The sequence below is a fragment of the Canis aureus genome, chromosome 20 (genome assembly GCF_053574225.1).
Source record: "Canis aureus isolate CA01 chromosome 20, VMU_Caureus_v.1.0, whole genome shotgun sequence".
Classification (NCBI taxonomy): domain Eukaryota; kingdom Metazoa; phylum Chordata; class Mammalia; order Carnivora; family Canidae; genus Canis; species Canis aureus.
This window is the reverse complement of record NC_135630.1, coordinates 60,269,529-60,295,600: the sequence shown is the minus strand read 5'-3', so window position 1 is coordinate 60,295,600 and position 26,072 is coordinate 60,269,529. Positions and strand designations below refer to the sequence as shown.

At 44.1% G+C, this 26,072-nt stretch overlaps 1 protein-coding gene across 12 annotated transcripts in view; it reads right to left on the bottom strand.

Moving 5' to 3' along the window:
- The window catches only part of FMNL2 (formin like 2), a 262,254-nt gene that overhangs the window by 48,214 nt on the left and 187,968 nt on the right, over positions 1 to 26,072 (bottom strand). For all 12 annotated transcript variants that reach the window (XM_077861747.1, XM_077861745.1, XM_077861750.1 and 9 more), the window contains exons 7-9: positions 15,394 to 15,502; positions 11,301 to 11,377; positions 9,548 to 9,641 (exon numbers count right to left, since the gene is read on the bottom strand). In XM_077861747.1, the coding sequence (XP_077717873.1) occupies positions 9,548 to 9,641; positions 11,301 to 11,377; positions 15,394 to 15,502 (280 nt within the window). The remainder of the gene's footprint in view (positions 1 to 9,547; positions 9,642 to 11,300; positions 11,378 to 15,393; positions 15,503 to 26,072) is intronic.

Sequence of the window (26,072 nt, the reverse complement as noted above, 5' to 3'; positions counted from 1 at the left end):
GATTGCATAAAACGCCCTTCACAGATTTCCGTGGAATCACATAGAACACGACCACACTTTATAAGCTGCAGAGTGCTTTATAACTAGTAGTTGCTTCTCTTCCCCGTTTTCTTTTCCTTCCGGGTTTATCTTCCAGGTGGGATTCCATCACAGGTTCCTGATCTCTCCACTACTACCGTCGCCTCCTTCAAAGCTTCATCCTGCCCGCGCCCTCCTGCTTTGCTCCGTAACGCGGACCCCTGTCAGAAGGTTCCCCCGCCACACAGCACATTCGTCCTGGCCCAGCCCACTCCGGGGCAGGCCGCGCGCCTTCTGTTCCCCCGACGTCCTCCACCCACCAAACAAACGCCAGTCTCCCTGTATAATCCTGCAGGAGCCCCATCCCCGGGGCCCAAATAGCCCCACTGGTCCTGGGTTTTACTAATAAATAAAACCCTCCAGTAAGCTGCCCACGCAATAACCATTCCAACTACGGTCACGTTGCAGCAGAAAGCTGAAGGCGTCACATGAACACGCCCAGAAGCGTGTGGTGTGTGACACCGTGTTACATAAGGTTGACTCTGAGCCGTCTTGTGCTCAATGGTCTGGTAAAAACCCCAAGGTCGCCATTTACTAAAGGACGCAGCAGGCCGATCCACTCTAAACCTGCTCTTCTTCGTTCCTACATCATAGGGTGGAGCTTGGGATGGAAGGGTACCAGCAGCCCGTTAGGACGCGGCAAACGATACCCGGCAGCCTTTCAATTTCTGGCTTTGTGGAGGCCTTTCTGTACCCATGATATAAGCCGCAGGCTAAGGTTTATAAAATGGAATACATTCAAGAACTCCGCTCGTGTTTTCTTTCTGAACACAGTTGTTTGTTAGTTTAAAAGAAACCAACCAAACAAAGCCCTTATGTACTGACTGTGGAGCCCAAATCACTTTTTTAAAAAATGTGCTTAAGGTTTCCAAGTATTTAACTTTCAAATGAAATCTGAGCTTGACTCACACACAGGGAGTCAAGCTCAATAAGCATATTCAGTGGCAATAACACTCAAAAAACTAGTTTAAATTAGAACAGCAAATAGAAGAAAAAAATCAGCACAATTACTAAAGTTCTGAATTACTGTCCTCTGTTGACCGTAGCACACATTTAGTCCCTAACTACCTACCTATTAAGGTCAACCCTGTCTTTCTCAAGGCAACTGAAGCTTTTGTGGTACAAAAATCATGTCTTTGGGACGCCTGGATGGCTCAGCATCTGCCTTCAGCTCATGATCTCCGGGTCCTGGGATCGAGTCCCGCATCAGGCTCCCTGCATGGAGCCTGCTTCTCCCTCTGCCTGGGTCTCTGACTCTGTGTGTGTGTGTGTCTCTCGTGAATAAATAAAATTAAACATACATATAATATGTACATACACACACATATATATAGTGCTGTGGGTCTAGGACTCAGCCATTGCTTAGCGCTGGACTTAATGACCACTAAAAATAACCTATAATCTGGATTTGACATTCTAAAACAATTCTGGTTTCACTTAATATAAACCTGCTTTAAAAAGCAGCTAGAACAAATATAGAATACCGAGGTATACTTAAGACCCAAGATACAGACTTAAGAAAAAAAACCTCCTTGTTATACAAGTCAGGGTGGAGTGAGGGAGAAAAAGAATAGACAGGCGTTCTTTCACACAGAAAGAAGAAACCAAAGTGACTCTAAAATAGACTCGAACATTAGTCTGCAGAAATAAATGTCAGAATGGCAACCAAATCCTGCCCAGGAACTAAACCTCCGCACCCTAACGGTTCCTGGAGTAGGTGACGCTGCGGTCAGAGCTGTCAGTTTTCACTCCAGTTCTCGCATCGAGTCACAGCAGAGCTTCACACGGTCCGTGTGTACTTACAACCACAGCCCTCTGAAGGTCAAAGCAGCACTTGCCCGGGGAAAGTGCCAAGTGTAGGGCTTGTGCCAGGCTCGGATCGATGGGGGCCTTGAAGTCACACACAGCCCTGGTTTTCTCCTGCGGGCTTTCGCGCTTATCTTCCCGGAATATGCCACGAGGCCACATATGCCTACTATTTCACAGTTGGCTAAGGGCCCGGTTTTAGAAATAGCATTTTTTTCATGACTAAACACAAAAGGAAGCAATGCCATGTTGTTTTTAAGAGGCTGCTATGAATGAAATAGGCGACGAGGCCCCCTGTGGTGTAAGCTGATCACAGGCTCCTGCACAGAGGGGGAGGGTCGAGTTAGAGCCAGGCTGAAAAGCAAAGCATCTCCCAGGTATCAGGATGGTCTTGTCTGCTCCCAGGTACCACTCCCCTACCCTCGTTTTGTTTTGTTTTTAATTCCCTTAAGCCACAGCAAAAGTTCTGTAGACATTAAGGGCTGAAGGAGCAGATGACTGTCGGTGGAGGAAGAGGCCCGAGGAATGAGAACTATGAATGGCAAGATCTCTAAAGCAGATCTCAAGTCCTAACCACACCCTGCTCTGTCCAAGTGACCTCATGCTGAGCTCACTGCCAATGGACTCTTGCAGCAAAATGTAACTGCTAGCTCTTTGCTGAGAGAGTGGTTCTTTTTTTTTTTTAATATTTTTATTTATTTATTCATGATAGAGAGGGGGGCGCAGAGACACAGGCAGAGGGAGAAGCAGGCGCCATGCAGGGAGCCCGACGCAGGACTCGATCCCAGGACTCCAGCATCACGCCCTGGGCCGAAGGCAGGTGCTAAACCGCTGAGCCACCCAGGGATCCCCCCGAGAGAGAGGTTCTAAGCGAGTACTTGGAGGAGCCTGAAGAACACCTTTTCCTCTGCTGCCCCTTGCTGCTTCAGGCTCCAGGGCCGCACCAGGACCCTGAAATAAGACATGAAGTCTTTCCTCACCCGCCCCTCACTTCCCATCCCACCTTGTCTCTTCCCATCCCCTCCCTCCCTTTACGAATGGAGGGTAAACTACAGTAACTACAGTCCTTGAAGCTTTACTGGGATGCCACCTCCTTTGCGTAAAAGGACGCCTTCGCTTGGTATGCTAGGCCAAGGCCGCCTCCACACAGATGTCCACAAAGAAGTCCACGTCCTAATCCCTGTTACCCATGAATATTTACCATCCATGTAAAAGGGACTTTGCAGGTATGATTAAGATAAGGATCTTGTGATGGGAAGACTACCCTGGATTACCTGGGTAGACCCACCAGAATCACAATGGCCACCCGAAGGAAGGAGGCCAGAGGGTTAGAGTCAGAAGAGGCCGTCAGCCAAGGAATGTATGCAGCCTCTGGAAACTGAAAGGGCAAGGAAATGGATTCCCCAAAAGAATGTCACTCTGTCGACGCATTTTATGCACATGACCAACAGAACTACAGGAAGGTATGCTTTGTTATAAGCCACTAGGTTTGTGGCAATTTACTGCAGCAGCAGTAAGAAACTAATACACCTGGTTAACTTCTTCATCTTAAATTCAGCTCAGGCACCCTTTCCTACAGGAAGCTTCCCCCAAGAGCACCTGTCCCATCTGCCTGCCTTCCTCCGCCTCCTCTTGGTGGTGGTTACTCCTCTTGCAAAGCATCCAACGCTTAACTTTATAAAGCCTAGTAGTTTCGCTGTCAAAATATTTGTTTCCTTAACTGGATTCAGATGCTCCTTAAGAGTAGGGCCTATGTCTTACTCATTTTCTCATCGCCAGTGTTTATCGATGTTTCTGACACAAAGGGGCACTCAAATATTCATGAAAAATCTTCCAGTAAATTAGCATGAGTCATCCCTTAATGACCAACAGGAGACCAGCCTTCGCTTCCTTACAAGATGATAAAGACACAGATGATACAGAAATAACTAGTTCATTACCGGGGGCTCAGAAATCTTATGTAAATGGCTCCTTTCTCCTCTAGAAAGGCTCCCAAAATACGGCTTGCCCAGAGTAAACTGGCTTCAAAGAAATGGTGACCATCTTTCTAATTCCAATGAAAAAGCTTATAAAACTTTCAGTCCTGAGGCAAAACCAAGTATTGGGTTGAGGAAAGAGAGAAAACAGAAGAGGAACAACTAGAGACGTACTGGTAATTCTCAGAAGTCACGGAGGTGAACTGTATTTTCCAAAGACGACCACGGCAGCATCTCCCCGCTACATGTCCTCCTGTGCTGTGACCCACCATTGAGAAGTCAAGTCATCGGTGCCCCTTTGCATCTGCGTTGGCCTTAGTGACTCACTCATAACCAAAAGGATGCAGCAGAAATGACACTGATGACACCTGACACTGGCCCAGACGACATGAGAGAACTTCTATCACTTTGAAGACCTGATCTCCAGATGCTCCTGTGGACGCTCCCCTCTTGGAAGCCAGCCCCCAGCCACAGGGAATTCCCCACGGAGGCCCTCTGGTTGGCAGGTCCCACCGAGCTCAGCCTTGAAGTCATCTCAGCCCTGAAGCTAGATACGTGAGTGAAGAAGCCTCCAGATGACTTCCTGTCCCCAGGATCTTCCCTGATGAGGCCCTGGGCGTGACAGAGCAGGACAGTCATCCCCACCACGCCCGGCTTGGCCTCCTGGGCACAGTAAGACGATGTCTGGTGTAATTTATTATACACCAGCAGCAACTGTCCAAAAAAAACAACTGCTGTGACTCTGCTTCCTGATCACCGAAGACACACTGTCCACAGAAGAGTCTCGGGGAATCAGGTTAGCCTTGTTCTGGCCTCATGCTCTGAGCTATGGCTCTCACAGCTTGAGAGCTGAGAAAATACATTGCTTATAGTTCGGTCAGAGACTGAAAAAAGTACCCTTCCCTCCATGAGGAACATTTTTACCATGGAAGGAGTCATCCGAATGGTCTTGTGCTGGATTTATAATCCTACGCCCTCCAACGTTGGAGAGGTTAGATTAGACGGGATTAAACTCAGAAGGACACTGGAAGCGCACCAAAGTGTCTGCTCTCCTTCCTGCCCAATTTGGCCCACTGTAAATAAAACTTGACAGGCCTTCTTAAATCAACTTAATAACGTGTAGCATAAGTGCTTTCGGGTGCCCGGTAGCTAAACCACATCAACTTTCTGAGGAGGCCTTCTAGAAAAAGGCGAAGAAACGAATGACTACTGCCAAGACGGCTGCATTCAGGAGCACTGGTGGCCTTGAGTGACTCACTTCACGCGGCACTGCCTTCCCACACTGGAAGGGCAGGAGTAGGAAGGAGGTGGGCCCCAAATAACCAAACTCAAGCCTCAGGCTTCTTTGTTAAAGCCAGATGCTGTCATTTTGGAAGCAGAAGAGAACACAGTTATAATCATTCTGGAATCCTGATGAATTCCAGGTGCACGTTCCAGCATCCTGGGGGAGCTGGTAGCTCAAAGCCCTCCAAGAGCTTTATTACTGGTATCATAGCAGGCCATTCCGTCACAGAGTCTACGGGGCCTCAGTATCTGTCCCTCTGATTTCAAATGGGAGCACTTTTTTTTTCTTTTTGTCAGACTCTTGGAAACACTTTCTAAAGGCAGTTTGTCAGATGTACAAAGAAGAGAATGGAAAACCAGTAGGAAGACTCAGAAAAGTAGGAGGGCAAGGTCTAGGTAGAAGATCTCAATGTCGAAACTGGATTAAACGGTGTTTATACCTGTAAAGTGGGGGTAGGTCATGTCCTTAACCCACAAGTGTACTTTTATGACCCAGCAGATCACTAGCTGTGGTCCATGTCATTTGGGAGAGAAGGAAGAGCATAATCAGAACTTCAAGTAGTGTTTATGGTGGCGAGGCCTCAAGGGCACACAGCCGGAGAGTCTCCCACATTTCAGGAACGCCTGCCCGTTTTCCAGGCCTGTTTCTCTGGGCATCTTGTCAACCTGTGCATTTCTCGACCTCCTTCCAATCCACCCTTTCTACGGTTTGAGTCAGTTTCTGCTTCTCACAAATAAGACCCTGAATGCATGCAAATACCAAGAGAGCGACCTTTGTTTCCAAATGTATTTTTTCCTGTCTAGGAGGCCAAATGTTCAAAAAGACATATTGCTATGCAACTAAGAAAGTATCAATTTAGACAAGATGGTAATAGATCCCTCCACATGGCAAAATTAGCCAGTTAGGGAAAAACAGATGACTCCTTGTTCTCACCCTGGTCCTCAATTGAGGACCATAAATTTTCATGAGGAGATGTTTCAACACCGAAACCAGATGTGTTAATTCCATTTAGAAAAAAAAAATTTTTTTTTTAAGAGAAAAGAATTCAAAGAGCATTATGGTTGACTAAATGGTTTAGTCTTTACCTACTCACTATGCTCAAATTTTTAGGCATGTCACCATGCTTGGTGTCAGAACTCATTTATCCTCAAACACACTGAGGTGATATATGTGCTTCCTCAGTGACACCTGGCCTAGCCTCAATCTCAACATCCACAAAAGCAAGGCCTTGGGTTAATATTCCTCTGGCCATCAGATATCATTAAATTGGAAATGCTAAGGCACAGACTCCAGATACTATAAGGATATGTGATGAAATTCGTTGCAAAACCACAGAAAACCAAACTTGTTGAGATTCTGAATATTAATTAACATTTGAGAAATTTCAGGAATCGTACATAAAAGACTATCAAAAGCTAAGAGATACCCTCCTTCTATTTACATTTGAATTAATTAGAGGTAGTCAAATAGGACAGAATGGAGCTGTTGGCTCAAGAAGTAGAGGGGGAAAACATCCTGCTACATACTTAAGATGCATGGTCTTTAAACTTCCCTTTAGCATCTGGTGCCACATTGCAACAGTACGCTTGGCTGTGCTTTAATAATGATCAAAGCCCAAAGAATCTGGCTCCTCTAATGCCCTTTACTTTATTTGCAAAACAAGATACTGATGTCTCATGTCAAACCCCACAACCTCCATCAGTCCCCCCAGCGAAAACAAGGGTAATCCCATCATCCTCCTTAAAGAGAGGAATGGAATCCCAACTTACTAAAAGGGATAAAAAGCTTTAAAAACAATCTTCTTAAAGGCAAAGACTGTTGGCCCTACTCCCTAGTATCCTGGTACCTGGTATGGTACTCTTCCTGCCATGAACAGTTCAATACACATTACTCTCACCAACACCCCATCTGCACAAGCACCTGAGATCACAAGTACAACTTTTTGTAATCAGGAACAGCTGGCTCCCAAATCTCCCTAAACCCAGGAGATTCCACTGACATTTTTTGCTAAGATGATTAAAGAATACCCTCTTGACCATGATGTATAAGAAAGAAAAAAAAAAAAAAACCCTCACATAAAATGGTAGAAAAGAGAAAAGGAAGAAATTCAAAAGATTCTGGGCTGACAGTGGTATTACATTAAAAAAAAAAAAAAAAAGGATCAACACAAAAGTAATACTTTCTCGCCCTAAGGTTGAACAGATAAATGGATTGGTGCTCCTTTACCTAGCCATAAGAATAAAGTTTCTGAGGTGCATGCTCCTGCCCTGTGTTCATTCACATGGCTATTAGGGTAATCCTTTTGTTTGGTCTGTCTACACGACTCTACACCTTGAGGTCACTGCATGCACCCACTATGCCCTAATGGCTAAACCATCTACAATTCTGATACCAGGTCATTAAAACTCAACTCTGCAAGTATCATCATGCATGAGAAAGGCATTCATTCTCTTTTCCCTAAAAGGAAACAAAATTAACATCCACTTCATGCATTAATGGTTTTAATTGTACACAATTATAACATTAGGACATAACTTGACCTCCAATATAGTCACATGCTTGTGATCTTGCTTATAACATTACACATTGATAACTCTACAGTGAAGTGCTTCTGATGTGGAAGGAATTAGGTGATATGTCCAAATATGATCAAACGATAAAGATTTGGGAGTTACATTAGCTTCGCATGCTGTTTCACTTTCCTATTAGACCCATCTCCCCAAACATATATCTCTTTACTTATAAATTTTATGTACTAATATAGGATATATAAACACATGCACAGACAAGCATTCATACATTTGTTATCTCTAAAGCCTTTTTTAAAAAACCAAAGTCTGAATTTAAAGATTCACTCTTATTCCTCATATTCTTGGAACCTGGATATATATATATTTTTTTATTATCACGGAGGTTGAATAGCTAAAAAGACAGTATTTGATTCTGTCCGTGGTCAGCATTAACAAAATGGATATCATCAAAATCTTAAAGCAGTGACTAAAGGGAGGGAAACAAATAAAAAGGCAAGAGTACTGATTTTCCTGCTGACATCTTTGAGGCTTTCTAGCCTACATACATGGTCATGGGTCACTTGCTAGTACATCTGGAAGCTGGGTAGTAAGTCCAACGAAAGGGGTAGGGTGGGGGACATGGCTCTGAGGTCCTAATTCAGTATTTCCCCCCAGAGTTTCACACACAGATGGGCCCAAATGCCACCTAAAACAGAAGTTCAGGATCAGGAGCACCAAATCCCTGTCCTCGCTCTGCCGCTTATCTGGCTATATGGCTACGGGCAAACAAAGTATTTGGAATTTTAGTTTATTCTTTGGACATTAATACATGTCTCATATACTCCCATAGAACCAGTTGACTTTATGGGTGTACCTGGCATAGCACCTGCCATATAGTAGGTCTTCAACAAATACTAGCTTGGTTCTACCCAGAGGCTCCCAGGAAAGGTAAGAGAGAGTCTAGATTTCCCTCTGAGATCTGGATTCAAATCCAGAAGCATCTGAAATCAAAGGGGATCGCCAAGAGAAGGCACAGCGTGGCTGACAGCCCTACTGAAGCCTGGCTCCAAGTGCCTTTACTTCAGATGCTAGGGGCGCAGATGTTAGGCACATAGTAGGGGGGCCAACAGGCACTCTTCATGGCCGTGTCACCCTGCACACTACCACCAAAGGAAATTAGCAACTTTTTCAGTTGTTGTGTCTTGATAGTTTGGGCCACCATCCTCGGTATCATATTTTCTGTAAGTAATTATTTCTTCCTCTGTCATTTCAGAGGAAGTTTCAGTTTTCATTTTCATGCGTGTCCACTGTCTAGGACAGGATCACCTGGTTAAGATTACAAGCTGCTAAAATCAGTGTATTCGAGAAGTCTTTTGGGGGCATCCAGCACAGCAATGATAATACTTATGATTTGGGGAAAGTTACTATGATCAAAGAGTCCACAACATGTACATGGTGGATGCTCAAGTATCAACCATAACGAAAACCTCAGACATTCAACAAAACATGCTTTCAAACTGGCAATTCCATGTTCTCCAAAGTAAAATGGATCCCACAAAAAAAGTTTTTAACTTTTCTTGGAAACGAGACACCAAAGAAAGCTTAACGCATCCATTTAAGATAATTTAGACTAGGTACATCACTTCTCCCTCGTTGACATCTTAGAAAATTAACTATTATACCCCTTAGGCCCCAGAATAAATAAAAAGGTAAGCCATGGATATGAACTAGACTTACTGTGGTGACACAATACAAATATTGAGTCCTTGTGTTGTACACGTGAAACTAAGGTTAATTATACCTCATTTAATAAAACACACACAGAAAAGGTAAATCACTCTGTTCAAAGACTTCCAAATATGTTTGTGTGAGCAAACTACAAAGTAACCTACCTCCTTAAAGTTGTCAAATGCTGATAAAATGATTTCATGCCCGCCTCTGACGAGACAAACAGCTGCCAACAGTTCTAAGACAAGGGCTTTTGTTCTGTCGAAACAAGAAGAAACAAGCAAAAAAAAAAAAAAAAAAAAAAAAAAATCAGTGAAAGTAACATGATGAGTCAGCTTCTCCCTCCTTCCAAGATGACTGGAATAATAAAATATTTGCTTATGTTATTTTTTAAAGACTTTTACTAAGGTATATTTATATTAAAGTACATTTTTAAACCTTTACTAATGCGATTGATGTGAGGTAACAGATTTAGAAGGAATGTTTCCCATTCGCAAAATTATAAATTACTCACTAATGAAAATTCTGGGAAGATTCGTCTTTCACTTCTACCAGTGGGTGACTCAGTACAATAGGTTTGAAAAAGCTTTACTGATAAACTTAGACAACTGGGAACTTGGGAATTTTCAAGAAAAGAACCCACTGGTTAAATGTTTTCCCTGGTTTTAGAGTTGGAGAAATAACATTTGCCCAAAAAGTTCAAAATCTACTGAAATTAAAGTCCTACATTTCAGACCTGCTAATTTGCAAATGGTGCCATAAAGGTGTCACCCCCTAAGACAACGTGAGTTTCCACCACTTCTTCAATGATCTGAGTGGAGCTGTATTACAGCAGTGCTAGGATATTCTCTGATTCAAGAAAACTCCACCAGAAATACTTTTAGAAGGAAATCGTTAGTAATACAGTCTAAGTTTTCAGATTCAACATCAAGAACAGCATTGTTTTCTCATAATAAGATCACTTCAGTATTTTTTTTTCCCCAAGAAAAAAGTCATTGCCAACCTCTAAATGAAGACTGGCCTGTTAATCCACAGTGTTAATTATCTTAAGAAAAATGAGTAACAACTTCCCTACCCTAGAAGGCAGAGAAAAAGCATGACTACCCAGATTTTTTAGTAAACTAAGGAAACGGTCACAAAGCTGCAAAAAACTATAATCAGAGAAAGTTTGAAATAATATTCAACATTTAAATAGGACTTCACAGTTTTCATTTCATTGCATAACAGAAAGGGTCTCATTTGTAATTAGATTTTTTAGTTGTACTAACAAGTTTTCAGGTACAGAGCTTAAATACAGAGGTGTCTGGTGAAGATGTGTCAAGTGCAGAATGCCTCACCAGAATGGAAGACCTCTCATAGCAAGTAGAATAAATGGATGAAGACAGGCTGCTGGGGGCAATCTGTGCTCTGAATAACGAAGTGACCAGAAGAAGCAGTTTGCGTGCACAGTTATTTTTGTTTTCTGTTTCTTTTTTTGTTTGGTCATAAACCTACGTAGGTAAAGGTTGCAAAGTGAAGTGTGGACAGGGGCCGGTGGCCGTAGTCAGCTTTGCAGTAAGTGGTGCAACTCAGTCTGCAGGAAAATCCTCTTGGCCCCAGTCCTAACAACCCGGCAACCTCATGCTCTCTACCCAAATCTTGCAAAATTTGCAAGGATGCTAAGAACCAGGCCTCGAAAGAAGGGAAAGCTTGAAGAAAACGGTGAAGGAAGGGGTAGTGTCGTCACAGTTGCTCAACCGCACCACATGGGAAATTACAACTCAGCTGAGAAGAAAATTCTGCACAGCCAAGGAGCCCACTGGCAACCTCGATTCAAAGAGGTGCCCTTTAAAGTTTCTAAGCTCTAACCTAAGTGTTGACTAGCTCTCTTCTTTCCCTAGTTAGATTTGCACTTGAAAAATAACAAGGTGAACTTACCTCGGATTCTTGTTGTTCAAGCTCAGGGCAATCTCGTTTACAGCATGTGGATGAGACATGACCATGTTGAAGCCGTACTAAAATCAACGTGAAAAAAAAAAAAAAAACAAAGCATTAGGCGTCAACTTAGGGGACTGTCTATATGTTGACCAAAAAAAAAAAAAAAAAAAAAGAACCTGAAGATTGTACCCAATGCAAGTTATGCCATCATAAATGAATTTACGTCTCTGGCACATCCGTGTGGTAGAGATTCTCTATGAAAAAGTTTAGGAATCATGCTATTATTATCAAGGGGCCATATTCTCATTCTTTATGATTGAACCCCATGTTTCTCTTTATTAAAATGGTGAAAAGGCTCCAGTCCAGTGATCCTCAATCTGGCCGCTCAACAAAATCACGTGGAAGAGTCAACAAACACCTAACGCTGATTTTCCAGCCTACGCCCCAGGCCAATGTACTCTGAATCTCAAGGATGGGCCCCTGGCACCTGAAATTCTCTTCTTAAGCTGACTTCCCTGTGCAGCCAGGGTTGACAACCACTGCTTCTAGTCCCCACTCCAGGCAACGGCTTTTGGGACCAGCCCGTAGGAAGACCTGCCTTGTCCTGAGGCCTGGTAGGTAAATGACATCACGGGTTTAACAACAGGCTCCAGAATCACTGTGGAGTCTACGGACTTGAGGAGTTACTCCTCCTCCAAGCTCACTCTCAGTTCACGACCTTACTCCTAATTATACTGAGAAAATATAAGCCAACAGGAAAAAAACAGCTTCTAAAAGCTCTCACCCCCACGTCAATCGTCCCATAGGTCCACAGCGTACGTCCCTCACCTCTTCCTGAAGAACCTTCCTGGGCTCTAAACCAAGGCCATCCCCTCTACTGGAGTCTTTGATCCCATCCCTCCCCAGCAACTCACCCATCCCTCATTCTTCTTTCTCCCTGATTCATTAGCATTCAAACAATGCAAACGCACCCAATTAAACAGTCACTACAGCAAAGTCTTGACCCTACACCTTGTGTCCATCTACTGCCTTGTCCCCGCCCCGCCCCCACCCCCTAACCTCTACTCTCCTCCTGCTGTGCCTCTTGCAATCACTTTAATGGGGGGGGGGGGGGTTCGTTCCCTCTTCCCCACGGAAACCGCTCTCTCCAGCATCGCCAACCACCCACCTCGTTGAGCCCCCGGCCACCCCTCACTTATCATCTTACAAGACTTAGCGGCAGCACAGGTCATAGCTGCGCACTCTCTTCTCCTTGAAACACCTGCTGTACGTGCCTCCTACCTGCCTGGCTACTTCTCGGAGTCCATCAGGTTTTCCTCAGCTCGCTGACATTTCAGCAGAATGCCCCAGGATTCATACTTTAGACCTCTTTGCTTGTCTGTCTTCCCCTGTTGCTCTCGAGCAACCCCCTGGCTTTAAACACCATCTATTAGTTCCCAAATTTCTATCTCCAGCCTAGACCTCCGCCCTGGGTTCCAGGCTGGCATACCCAACCACCCACTTAAGGTCTCTATTTGGATGACTGCAGCCATCTCAACGGTAACATCCCGAAAACTTCACTCCTAATCTTGTCTCCCAAATCTGATCATCCTGTAGCCTTCCACACCTTAGTAGATGGCAACTCCGTTACACGGGCCCCAGATAAACACCTCGGAGCCACCCTCCTCTCAACACACAGCCAATGCTGCTGCCTCTACTGTCAAAACCAGAATCTGGTCACCTCTCATCATCTCTACTATTATCCCAGTCCGTACCGCCATCAACACTCACCTGAGATTAATGCAGCAGCCTCTTTTTTAAAAGATTTTATTATTTATCCATGAGAGAGAGAGAGAGAGAGAGAGAGAGGCAGAGACACAGGCAGAGGGAGGAGCAGGCTCCATGCAGGGAGCCCGACGTGGGACTCGATCCCGGGACCCCAGGATCATGCCCTGGGCTGAAGGCGGCGCTAACCGCTGGGCCACCCAGGCTGCCCAATGCAGCCGCCTCTTAGATGATCTACTTCCTTGTGCCTTTGCCCTCCAAGGTCAACCCTAAGCACAGAAGCTAGAAAGGTCACGTTAAATCAAGTGCCAGGTCATGTCACGGGTTTCCTCAGAACTGTTCAACAAGCTTTCCGCCCGCAGTAAAGCCAAATCCTCCCACTGATTCTTACAGCCCTACCCAGCCGGGACCCCGTGTTAACATCAGATTTCAACCCCTGCTCTTCTCCTCTCCCTTATTCCAACCCAGACAACCCGGTCTCCTTTCTGCGCTTCAAGCACAGCAAACTTATTCCCGCCCTATGGCCTTTGCACTCGCCCCCTTTTCTATCTAGATTCTTCCTTCCCTAGAAGCTCTTACCTTGTTCCCTAGTTACAACTGCTACGAGGACAACTGCTACTTCTCCATGATGCTTCCCTGAACTGCACACACATTTTCATCACTTCTATTCCCATTTCTTGGCTAATTTTTCTACAGTATTAGTAACAGTTCTCTGGAGCCATTCTTCCTGGATTTAATCTATTTACTGACTCTATGATCCTCAGCAAATTACTTAATTCTGTGTCTCAGTTCCCTCATCAGTAAATTGCAGAGAGTAACATTACCAATCGTGTAGGACTGTTATGAGCTTTAAATAAATAGGCTTAAAAGCACCGGTCCTATTAGAAAGTACTCTGTTAGTTTTGTGTTTTGGGGTTTTTTTTGGGCGGGGAGTAAGTATTAGCTTTTGTTTCAATTCACCATCATTATCTAGAACGCTGTATGATTTCTCAAGTTATTTATCATCTATCTTCCCTCATTAGACAGTAAGTTCCCTGGGGCATTTATTTATTTAATGTATTCCCTTTGCTCAGAACAGGGTCTATCTGGCAATGCTCAAAAAATAGTGATTGAAAGAAGAAATAAAATACACATTTCCCTTCTCAAATTCAATTCAGCATCCTTATGTCGGGTTCGAATTCTAATACTGACCCTCCCCACCTATGCATTTATTTTCCACCTCTGCTTGGACCCACCTGTAGCATCCCTATTCGTGGATATCAAGTCCTATTTTTATATTCCAATTATGTTTTTCTGATTCTTCCCCTAGTTCTGCTTATCTAACTTTGACCCTGTCAGTTCATTCCTGATACTCCAGGCTCCAACTTCCACTCTATTGCTGGAGTTAATCCAACACACACATTAATCTCTCTGTTATGATGGTGATCACCTGAATCAAAATCACCCATAGCGGGGATCCCTGGGTGGCTCAGCGGTTTAGCACCTGCCTTCGGCCCAGGGCGTGATCCTGGAGACCTGGGATCGAGTCCCACGTCGGGCTCCCTGCATGGAGCCTGCTTCTCCCTCTGCCTGTGTCTCTGCCTCTCTGTGTCTCTCATGAATAAATAAATAAAATCTTAAAAAAAAAAAAATCACCCATAGGAGGAATCTGCCCTTGTAACAAGGATCCTCCAGGTGCTTCTTATAAAGATTAAGCACCACTAAGTCCAGAGGCGCCTGGGTGGCTCAGTTGGTTAAGCACCTGCCTTCACCTCAGGTCATGATCTCCGGGTCCTGGGATCGAGTCCCAAGTCAGGCTCCCTGCTGGGGTGGGGAGTCTGCGTCCCCCTCTGCCCCTGCCCCTCCTGCTTGTGCTTGCGTGTGTGCTCTCTCTCTCAAATAAACAAAATCTTTAAAAATTCAAAAAAGAACCACTAATCCAACAGACAATAATAACTTCTCACCTTTTTACCATCTAACCCTTTGAGAACCACTGACCCACGTGAGAGTCTATCCATTCCTCGTGTTCTAAAATTGTTCCGTTAATGCCCACGAGCAGCAGCTTAATCTTCAATGGTCACAAACATTTACCAAGTAATCTACACAAGTCTATGACTGTAGGAGAAAACTATCTTCCGTAAATACATCACAAAGGATAAATCCCAATTAAAATACAGGCATTGAGTTAAACCTTGAGTATTAAAACGAACCAGACCCTTTTTAGTAGAATAGCATTAAATCCTGATTTTTACTTCAAATAGAAATAAGACAAAGAAACCAAAGAGGACATGATATAAATCTGACAAATTGAGAATTTTTTTTTTTTTAAAGAATCAGAACACAAACATACCTGGTAATTCATGATGGCACGTAAACACATGATACACACGTGTACGTCATCCTTCTTACTCACTAATCTTGAATTTTTCAAGGTTCTTCTGCTTGGCAAAGTATTATATCTACAAATAAAAAGGGAAATTTCTATAAAACTATAGATTACCTTCTCAGCACAGGCACATGCACTTTAAAAATGGAACCTGTTCTCTGTCTTTGCCTGCACCTGAGTGAGGACTGCAGGTTGAAGCCACCACCATCAAGCCCATCACCGCAGAGCCATGTCCGCAGGCTGCAAGGCCTACATGATTCTGTGTCCGGTCATCATCTAGTCAAGCCAGACACTAGGGACAAGGAGACTCCATCTCGTTCAGGGCACATAACGCATCGGATCGTGCACAAGGTCCATGAACACCCCAGGCTCCTAATCAGGAAGCCAGGAGAGATTTGCAGACGGGACTGAAGCGACACGCCGGCCGACTGCGTCTGCAACCCGGCGAAGAGTGAGTTTACACACAGACCTGGAATCCTCTGGCCCAAGGTGAGCTGCACCTTCGCGTTACTGCTCTCAGGATTCCCTGTTGCGAGTTTAGGCCTCGGCAAGGCCTACATCAGCAACTCGATACCAGCCTGTGATGCTGGACTTTAAGGATTCAGATGCCTCCTCAGCCCGAGCCTCGCTGAAGCCAGGCGTGGAGGCCGAAGCAGAGACACGACAGGCTGAGATTCCACCGGGCGCAGCGGCTTCAGCGTTAAGGCGACTCGTCCTAGAGCCCGCGCCGCTCGGCCCGAGCTCCCGCCCGGGAGTTCCGAGTGGATGAGCGCCCACCACCACGCGCGGGCGCGCCAGCTCTACGCGGGCGCCCACGTGAGGTTTCCTCTGCAGCTCCACGCCCGAAACACACGCCAATTTTTAAGAACTGTCACCTACTCTCCTATAGCGTCAACTGCAGAAATGATCCGCAAAATAAGCCACAGGCCTGCCTTCTTCTTGAGCTAATTAAAACATTTAAAGGAAGTTCTGATGAATGTTAACCGCTTTCAAAAGTCCCGCAGGGGGATCCCTGGGTGGCGCAGCGGTTTAGCGCCTGCCTTTGGCCCAGGGTGCGATCCTGGAGACCCGGGATCGAATCCCACATCAGGCTCCCGGTGCATGGAGCCTGCTTCTCCCTCTGCCTGTGTCTCTGCCTCTCTCTCTCTCTGTGTGACTATCATAAATAAATAAAAATAAAAAAAAAAAAAAAAAAAAAAAAGTCCCGCAGGTCCTGGCTAAGAGCTGAAAACTGAATTGACAAGTTTGTCTGAAACGGTTTCTCTGAGCAGCCCTCTTAATTCCTTTTCTTTTCAAAAACTATGAAACAGAAGATGATTTTTTCACATAAGCCTACGAATGACCCAAATATACCTGCGAAACGCACTTCAACGTGTCACTTGCCTCCATATACCTCAATGTATAAAACTTAGCTTGCTTATGCTAGCCTCGGGAAGAATGCTTTATTATTACCTTTTTACCAAATGACGTGCATCAGGTCTGTTTTACATGCATATGCATAGGCACACGTGTTAAGGAAAAACAGAAGAAAATATGCTAGAAATGCAATGAATTACATAGTTGTTATCTCAGGTGAGTGACTGTAGATTTTTCTTTTTTGTTCACATGTAATTTCTAATTTTCCTATAATTAGAAAAACTTCTATAATAAAAATAGTTTACCATAACCAGGGGGAAATAAAGAAGACTGCTTTATTTAAGGACTTCCTGCCTTATACACACTTGGAAATAAAACTGCAGCAATGGAGGCTGGCCTAATTCTCTTCTAAATGCAAAAAAACAAAGTTAAGGAAACAAATTCAGATTTTCGTGATAGTAAGCATAATTTCAATATCCAAATACAACTGTGGAACATGTCCCCTTGCCACAGCCCCAGCCTGAGCATGTCTGCTCACACACTTCACGGAGGGCTCAGGAGATTGGTGCCTCTTCAAATAGTAACCACACGGCCAACCTGGCCCAAATGCATGTGGTCTTTACTCTATATGAGAAAGCTCCCCCCACCCCCGCCATTTCTTTGTATTTCTTTAATGGCTTCACTTACGAAGCATAGGAGAGCTGACGAGACAGTCAGCATTTTTCATTGGAAGCAGTGGCTACCAGAGCAAAACAATGTTATCTCTGATTACGCTTAAAAAAGAAAAAAAGAGGGCAGCCCGGGTGGCTCCAGGGTTTAGTGCCGCCTTTGGCCCAGGGCGTGACCCCGGGGTCCCAGGATCGAGTCCCATGTCCGGCTCCCTGCATGGAGCCTGCTTCTCCCTCTGCCTGTGTCTCTGCCTCTCTCTCTCTCCTCTCTGTGTATTCTCATGAATAAATAAATAAAATCTTAAAAAAAAAAAAAAAAGGTGATTTTCAAGGGAATCAACTGTCTTCTGCTAAATTATATTTATGTGCAGCAATGACTACAGATCTACTGACCAAAGCAAGTAACTCTGTAAAGAAGATGCACAAGTCCCTTCCACACAGATGCAGATTTCTGCATCACTGTCATAGACATTTGAATGATTTTGCCAAGTAGACCAAACATACACATCTAATGTATGATGTAAAGTATGACGTAAAGATCTCTCTTTAATGAGCAGGTTCCTTCCCTTCACTTATTAATCAAGTTCTTCAGCTTCAGGATTTTACTAAGACTCTAAGAAGCAGATGTGTGTTTGTCATTACTTGCATTATTTGTAGAAAGTAGCAAAAATGGATTAATTATAATATTCTAATTACTTAGCAGCAAAAGAAGGTTTCTATTTATTCTTGTAGGTGGGTAATCTCAAATATACATCCTGGATCTACACTTAAAATGTATTTAATATAAAACAGCACATGAATACTTACAATATTTAAGGATCTTAAAAATATAGGTCAATAAATAAGAACAATGTGTATTTTATTTATTGATATTCTCTGCTTAAAAATATATAGATAAGCATTATTTTCTAAGGTGTAAGGCATTTAATTTAAAATTTATTTTTCTCCCATTTCGGTTTATACAAATATGGAGAATTAAAGGCAACATTTGAACTTGTATTTAAAATCACAGCTTCAGGGGGCGCCTGGGTGGCTCAGGGCGTGACCCCGGGTCCCGGGATGGAGTCCCACATCCAGCTTCCCACATGGAGCCTGCTTCTCCCTCTGCCTGTGTCTCTGCCCCTCTCTGGGTGTCTCTCATGAATAAATAAATAAAATCTTTAAAAATAAATAAAATAAAATGACAGCATCACAATATATTTTTTTAAAACACCACTACAACCAATAATGAAAAATCAGCACTGAGAGCCAAAGGAGATCTGTGATATCCTTTAGACAATCTTTCCTGATTCAGATCAGTAAATTGAAGCCCAAAGAAATGACAACACACAGCAGATAAAAAGTAAGAGACAAGACTCCAAGGGTGCTCCCTGGGATTTAGGGTAGCCTCTTTTTACAAGTTGCAACTCAAGCACAATCTGTCAGGTTATCATGTGCAAAAACTACCGCCACAGCCATCTGTGCTGGCAAGTTCTTTGTCAAATGTTCACATCCGTCATTCTGACAGCACCGGGTCTATATAGGTGTCATTTCCCCACTCCCAGTAATGATTTCACCAGGCAGGGTTAAGGCTCAGTTTGCTAAGAACAGCAGCATCTGGGCATCTTTTTCAGAACACAGTGGCCAATGCACTTGGTAAGCAGTTTTTGTTTTTGTTTTTGTTTGAAGATTTTATTCATTTTTAGAGAGAAAGCATGTGCAAGGGGAGGGGCAGAGAGGGAGGCAGAGGGATAAGCAGACTCTGCACTGAGCATGGAACCTCGGCTTGATCTCATGTCCCTGAGATCATGACCTGAGCCGAAATCAAGGGTCAGATGCTTAACGGACTGAGCCACGTAGGCGCCCAGGAAAGCAGTTTTCTTTTTTATTTGACAAAAAGTGAGAGAGGGAGAGCACAAGCAGGGGCAGCAGCAGAGGGAGGGAGAGGAGCAGGCTCCCCGCTGAGCAGGGAGCCCGATGCAGGGCTCGATCCCAGGACCCCAGGATCATGACCCGAGCCAAAGGCAAACGCTTAACCGACTGAGCCACCCGGGCACCCCGGCAGTTTTCTTTTTAAATCTTCACTCTGTATCACTTACCAGAAAAATGAAGTGGGTCTTTTTTTTTTTTTATTTAATAGTAAATTTTGCCCCATATTTTGGAATTATTTTTCTAAAAGAATTTTCTCCCCTTAAGTAAATGCACCTGGAGAGAGATCACCAACTCTTGACCTCTGCAAATACAAAGTATCTGAAAATAATTTAGGATCACGTTAAATCCCTTAGGCTTGATTTTAGGGACTGTGCCATGGGTTAGCATGTGCATTACTCTACACTTCAACACGCACATTTTGTGCATGTTTAATAGATTTAAATCTATTTAACTAGACATTTAGTTTATTTGCTTTAATGATCAACTGAGTAACATCACCTTTTTTAAAATTTTTGGATACTTTTAAATTCAGCTCCAATGTATTGGAGTACCCAAAAAACATGTCCCTGTGTAGCTGATTTGAATAGATCCTCTTAAGTTGACCTAAAATACCAACAAGAGTTAAGACTAACAATTTCCTGGATCCACTTAACTGTAACAAGGTTACCTGGACAAGGTGAGCAATCTAAAGTACTGGCCTCGATTAAGGAGCTTGTGTCGTGATGAGCACGGAGCGACGTATGGAAGGGCTGAACATTATACTGTATACCTGACACTAACATTATACTGGGTTAACTGGAATTTAAATAAAAACTTCAAGTACTGGCTTCTGATGTTCTCTATCAGCCACAGGAAATCAACCCAAAACTTGTGCTTAAGCTCCAAAGTTGCTTTTATTAAGCATCTCCTATTTATGCTAAACCCTACTAAGTGTTAAGGAAAAATGAAAGGTAATGAAAGATGTTGCTTCTGCCTTAGTTTAGGAAGCAATGGAGAAGTATGTTGATAACCCCTGTATGAAACGTGCTCGGTGCGCATCAAACCCAGCCCCACCTTCCACTGCATGCACGTCTCCATGTAGGATATAAGCTGAGCAGGACACACCCCTGCACAGGACAACATGGTACAGAGCTGACCAGTAGGAGGTCAACCCGAAGGAGGTCATTTTCTCCTGTAGGGTATCATACTCAAAATCCCCATAGAATCAACCTTTTCTCAATCAAGCCAGGTCTGACGGAGCTAACACAGACCTCTTCCGGGAAACGGTCTTTAGGCACATGAAAGTTGCTTTTAAACAGGGTTCTAATTCAAGAAGTAAATCTAAAAAGAATGGACAAATTGTGGGGTGAGTCTCATAACAGTGACATGATAATGAGCATCACTGAACACGAACTGCTACCAAGACGGATTTAAAACGTACCCATCTCTTGTGATCCTTGGAGTCACCACTTTGGTCTGTATTTCTAGTTTTCTACAGTGGATTTGTGTGACTTTCCAAACAGAGGGGGGAAAAGCTGCATAAAAACAGCACTTGTGGATGGTCGAGAGAGCTAAGGTGTGATCACGATGCCTTTTCCACTTCAATCACCCTGGAGGATGTTTCCCCAAAGGCCTCTCGGGTGGAAAGCGGGTGTCTCTACCTTCATAAAGCAGGGTTCACATTTCTATGGTGTAGGCCCAATTCCACCACAACACACGAAACAAAAGCACTCAGTATCATCAGAAAAACTGGACTTTGAAAAAAAAATCTTTTTCCCTGGTGCTGCGCATGTCCATGCGGACATCCAGAAGGCTGAGTACGAGGATTACTGGTTTGCACACAGAGAGGACGACGGTGACCAGTGAGCCACGGGGCTCACCACATGTACACGTTACACAGATTCCCTCAAGGTCAGGCTGGAAGATCACAGTCATCATCAGTCACCAATTAAAAACTCCGGGAGCTCAAGACCAGCCATCCCAAGCACACGCTGCAGGCACAGTCACGCCGACGCACGTAAATGAGGTGCAACACACCGCAGCTGAGACTGGCCTGCGTCCGCCCTTCACGAGCGCGTCATCCTAGGTTAGCTCTCTGGACAGACCTGAGCTTTACGCGGGGTTCGGTGTGTGACTCCGCAGGAGGTGCGGGAGCTTCTGGGAATCTAGGGAACTGGCACATGTACCCTCGCAGAATTATGCGCAGTGAAACAACTGCTACGATCTTTCCTTCCTGAAGTCATGATGAAACCTCATAAAACAGAGGCTACCTGGGCCGAGCGTGTCTGGTTCACTGTGCTACTGTCCCCGAGAGGCAGCACTGGCTTCCCTGGTCTGGGACACCCGAGGCAGCCGAGCCACTCCCGTCCCATGGGATTCTGATGGGTCCCAGCCTCCGTCAACAGCTCATGGGGATGTTCCCGTAACAGCGGCGTACAACTGGCTTCTTGGCCGGTTCTCACTCTCACGGTGCATCACAGCTTAATGTGGGAGGAGGCGGAGGACAGGCTTGGAAGGAACCTCATTTCCTTTAGGCCCGTCCGCCGGCTGCCAGGCTGATGGTTTTTCACTGTGATTACGGAGCTGCTGGTTTTCCAGGCTTCTGTGGAACTGGGGGGGTGGCGGGGGGAGTCAGGGCAAGTGAACTGCCACAAAACCAGCTGTTCTTACACCAGGATTCACTTGCTTTTCCTAAATAAAAGCTCCCCAGATTGCTGCAAGACTAGCTAATTCCCAGAATTCTGAAAAAGTTGATTCTGGCATATTTTGCCAGTTGCCTCATTGTTTTTATGGATGACAGCATTCAGAGAGTCCCTAACGTCCAGATCAGACGCTTAGAGACCACTTTCTGCCCAAGAAAGTCCTTCTGAATATGTGTTAATGAGAGCAGGTCTAATGAGGTCCTGAAACAATCAGGCCTCTCTGGTGACTCAGGGCAGCTTCCTGGAGACACGAGGGTTGGAGGGAACACTCTCAGATTCCAGAGGAAAAAAAACAAGGGGACAGACTATTTAGTGGAGGGATGGGAAACCAATGCCGGGACCACCAGAACATAGTCCCTAAATGCTGGCTGCCCTGAGAACCTTTCTTCTCGCCTTTGGGCACACAGAGCTTTGGGGCTCTGGATGCCTGGATATAAGAGATGGTTTCCAGAAGGCAGAGAACAGCCCCGAGTCCAATTTCTGGAGCGCCTGCCATTTGTACAAAAAAAAAAAAAAAAGAGAGAGAGAGAGAGAGAGAGAGATGAATATTTAGGTTTTTTGTTTTTTGTTTTTTGTTTTTTTTGAGGTCTCAAGAATTTTAAGAAAAGCCTGTCTTTTGAGAAGTCATTTTGACCAAAACCTTAGAAGGGAAACCAATACCACCAAATTTCCCAGACCTTCCTCATTAACTTTGAGAACTCTCCGCTATCCTGTCCAAAGCACTGAATTAAAACTAAAATGTTCCCCTAGCATTTGAAGAGGAGACACTGTCTTGGAGGAGCTGCCAATTGGAATTCAAAAAATTCTGTGACTATGGAAAAAAACCAGATCACAAAACGGACTCAAGATCAAAACCAAACATAAATGGCTCCAATCACTTGCATTAAATGTAGGCACCAGCAGTTATACGTACACGAAATAATAAAGAAGTCCTAAGTCAAGGCTAGGATAACAGGCACACGAAGCTCAGCAATTTCTACAAATGCCTTTTAAGAACCACTAAACAAAACATTTCCTGTTTAGTGCCACTGTGACAGGTGCCATCTGAGCCCCTGCTTCATGCGCGGCAACGAATGTGCTGAGAAGCAGGTGGTGAACGGCTCGACCTGCACAGAAGTGGTAGCAGGTGCCACCGGGAAAGGAGGTGTTGGTTTTAAAAGCCCTTCAGCAGAATGACGGATGAGTGAGCTCCAACCCGCCGACTTAGTCTAGTAAGAAATGACAAGGCAAGCAAAACCTGAAATTTTGCCTCCGGAAAAAAAAAGACTGGCAAGCCTGGCAAAGGAAAGCCAGGGCAGCTGCTGCCTGGAATCTGCCTACTACAGATCAGACCCTAAGAAGTTCCCCTGCCAGGCACACGTTGGCAGCCTGAATCACACATACTGTTGGTTAGATTCTGGTTAGACTCATGCTGTGCCGTCCTTCAACCGCTGCTCACTACGAGAGGGTCAGAAATGAAGCTATGGTCATTAGGAACTAGCTCCTCATGTTTAGGGATATGACAGACAAGTCGGACGACATCAAACTAAAAGGCTTCTGCACAGAAAGGAAATGAAGTAAAAGGTAACCTACAAGATAGAAAAAAATATTTGCAAAACATCAATATCCAAAACCTCTCAGGAACCCCAGTACTCAACAGCAAAAGAAAAAAAAAAATAATCCAACTTAAAGAATAGGCAAAGGACTCGAACAGGCATTTCTCCAAAGACGACGTACAAATGACCGACAGTATCTACAAAGATGCTCAACATTACTAATCATCAGGGAAATGCAGTCAAAACCACAATGTGACATTCACCTCACTGCCGTCAGGATGACTGTTACCAAAAAACCCCACAAAACAACAACAACAAAAACCAAGAGGTTCCAAGTGTTGGCAATGATGTGGAGAAACTAAAACCCTTGAGCGCTGTTGGGGGAGGGGGGATATAAGTTATACAGACACTATGGGAAAAAGTAAGGAGTTCCCCTCAAAAACAAAAATACAACTGCCATATGATCCAGCAACTTCACTTCCAGTATTTATCCAAAATAATTGAAATCAAAATCTCAAAGAGGCATCTGCACACCTGTACGCACTGCAGCATTATTTGTAACAGCCAAGACGCAAACACAATCCAAACGCCCATCAACAGATGAGTGGATAAGGAAAATGTGGTTAAAAAAAATAATAATTATGTGACACAGCAGCGGTGGTAGCTGATGCTACTGTGTTAATCATGCTGCAATACATGAATTCTTCAAATCGACAGGCTGTACATCTGAAAGTTCCACATTATACAATTAGAACTCATAAAAAATATTATATATTCACACACACACAAACACTAAGTCATGAAAGACAAAGCAAAGATAAGGAACTGTTCCAAGTTAAAGGACGCTACACAGACACAACTACTAAATGATCCTTGCATTGGATCCCGGACAGATAAAAATGAAAAAAAAAAAAAAGTAATGGAAGACAGTGGGATAACTGATGAAACAATCAGACTGGACTAAGAAAGTGTCAATATTGAAACATTCTTATCTTGGTCACTGTGTCGTGGTTAATAAGAGTAGGTCTTTGTCTTAGGAAATCTACATTGGGATAATTAGGGGGGAAAAGGCACAATTCTGTAACCTGCTTTCAAAGGGTTAGAAAGGGTGTATTTACAAAAGCAAATGCATAAACAGAATAAACAAAATATTAATAATTTTTAAATCTGTATAAAGAGCATAAGAGGGATCACTGTACTCTTCTAATTTTTTCAAATTTTAAACAGTACCAAAATAAAAAGTGAAAAGTAAATGTAAATATATCTAATGGAATATTAGTGGTTTAAAAAAAAAAGGAAAAGGAAATCCTGCAACGTGTACCAACAGGGATGACCCCTGAGGTGTCCTAAGTGAAATAAGTACAAACATATGAGCCTGTTTAAAGGTATCTAAAACAGTCCAACTTTTATTTTTATTTATTTATTTTTTTAAGATTTTATTTATTTATGAGAGACACAGAGAGAGGCAGAGACACAGGCAGAGGGAGGAGCAGACTCCACGCAGGGAGCCCGACGTGGGACTAGACCCCGGGTCAACAGGGTCACGCCCTGGGCTGAAGGCAGACGCTCAACCGCCGAGCCACCCGGGTGTCCCCAGTCCAACTTTTAGAAGCCGGAACAGAACGGTGGTTGCCAGGGCTGAGTGGAGGGGGACACTGGAAATTGCTAGTCGATAGGTATAAAGTTTCAGTTACACAAGGTAAGTGCTAGAGATCTGCTGCCCAACACTCTGCCTGAAGTTACCAGTACTGATTTGTGCACTTAAAAATCTGTTAGGAGGGTAAGATCTCATGTTAAGTGTTCTTAAGACCATAAAAAAATAAAAGGAGATGGGATGCCTGGGTGGTACAGCCGGTGAAGCGTCCGCCTCTTGATTTCAGCGCAGGTCACCTCAGGGTCCTGAGAGCGAGCCCCGTGTCCAGCTCCATGCTCAGCACAGAGTCTGCTTAAAACTCTCTCTCCCTCACCCTCTCCCTCTGCTCCTCCATCTCTAAACAAATCTTTTAAAAAATAAATAAAACCAGTATATTTAAAAAAAATAGGTGATGAACATGAGAATGAAGGATACATAACGTGTCCACGAGAATTCTGGAGGTACAGGAGAAAGGACACTGCTTCGGAACAAAAGCCAGATTGTCCAACGGTGGGTACGTGCAGGGATCTACGCCTGCAAAGCATCCAGCACTTGGTAAACGCCAAGGGAAGCCGCTGCTCACCTGGCGATACCTTGAAATAAGCCTGGTCAGCAACCCATTGTTTTAACTACATATACTTCTTTTTGGACACTCAGACCTCCTCTCGTGGGTGGGCTGCGTGCGTACAGGTCTGCCTCCCCCCGTGACCCCAAACTATCCACAGACAACAAATTACTGTAGAAGCTTGAATGAGTGTTTCCTGGTCTGACCTAAACCAGACTTTCTCAGAGTCTGGCAAAAAAAATGTTTTTTTTTTTGAAAGTCTATAGACTGTTCTTGCCAATATGTGTGAAGTCG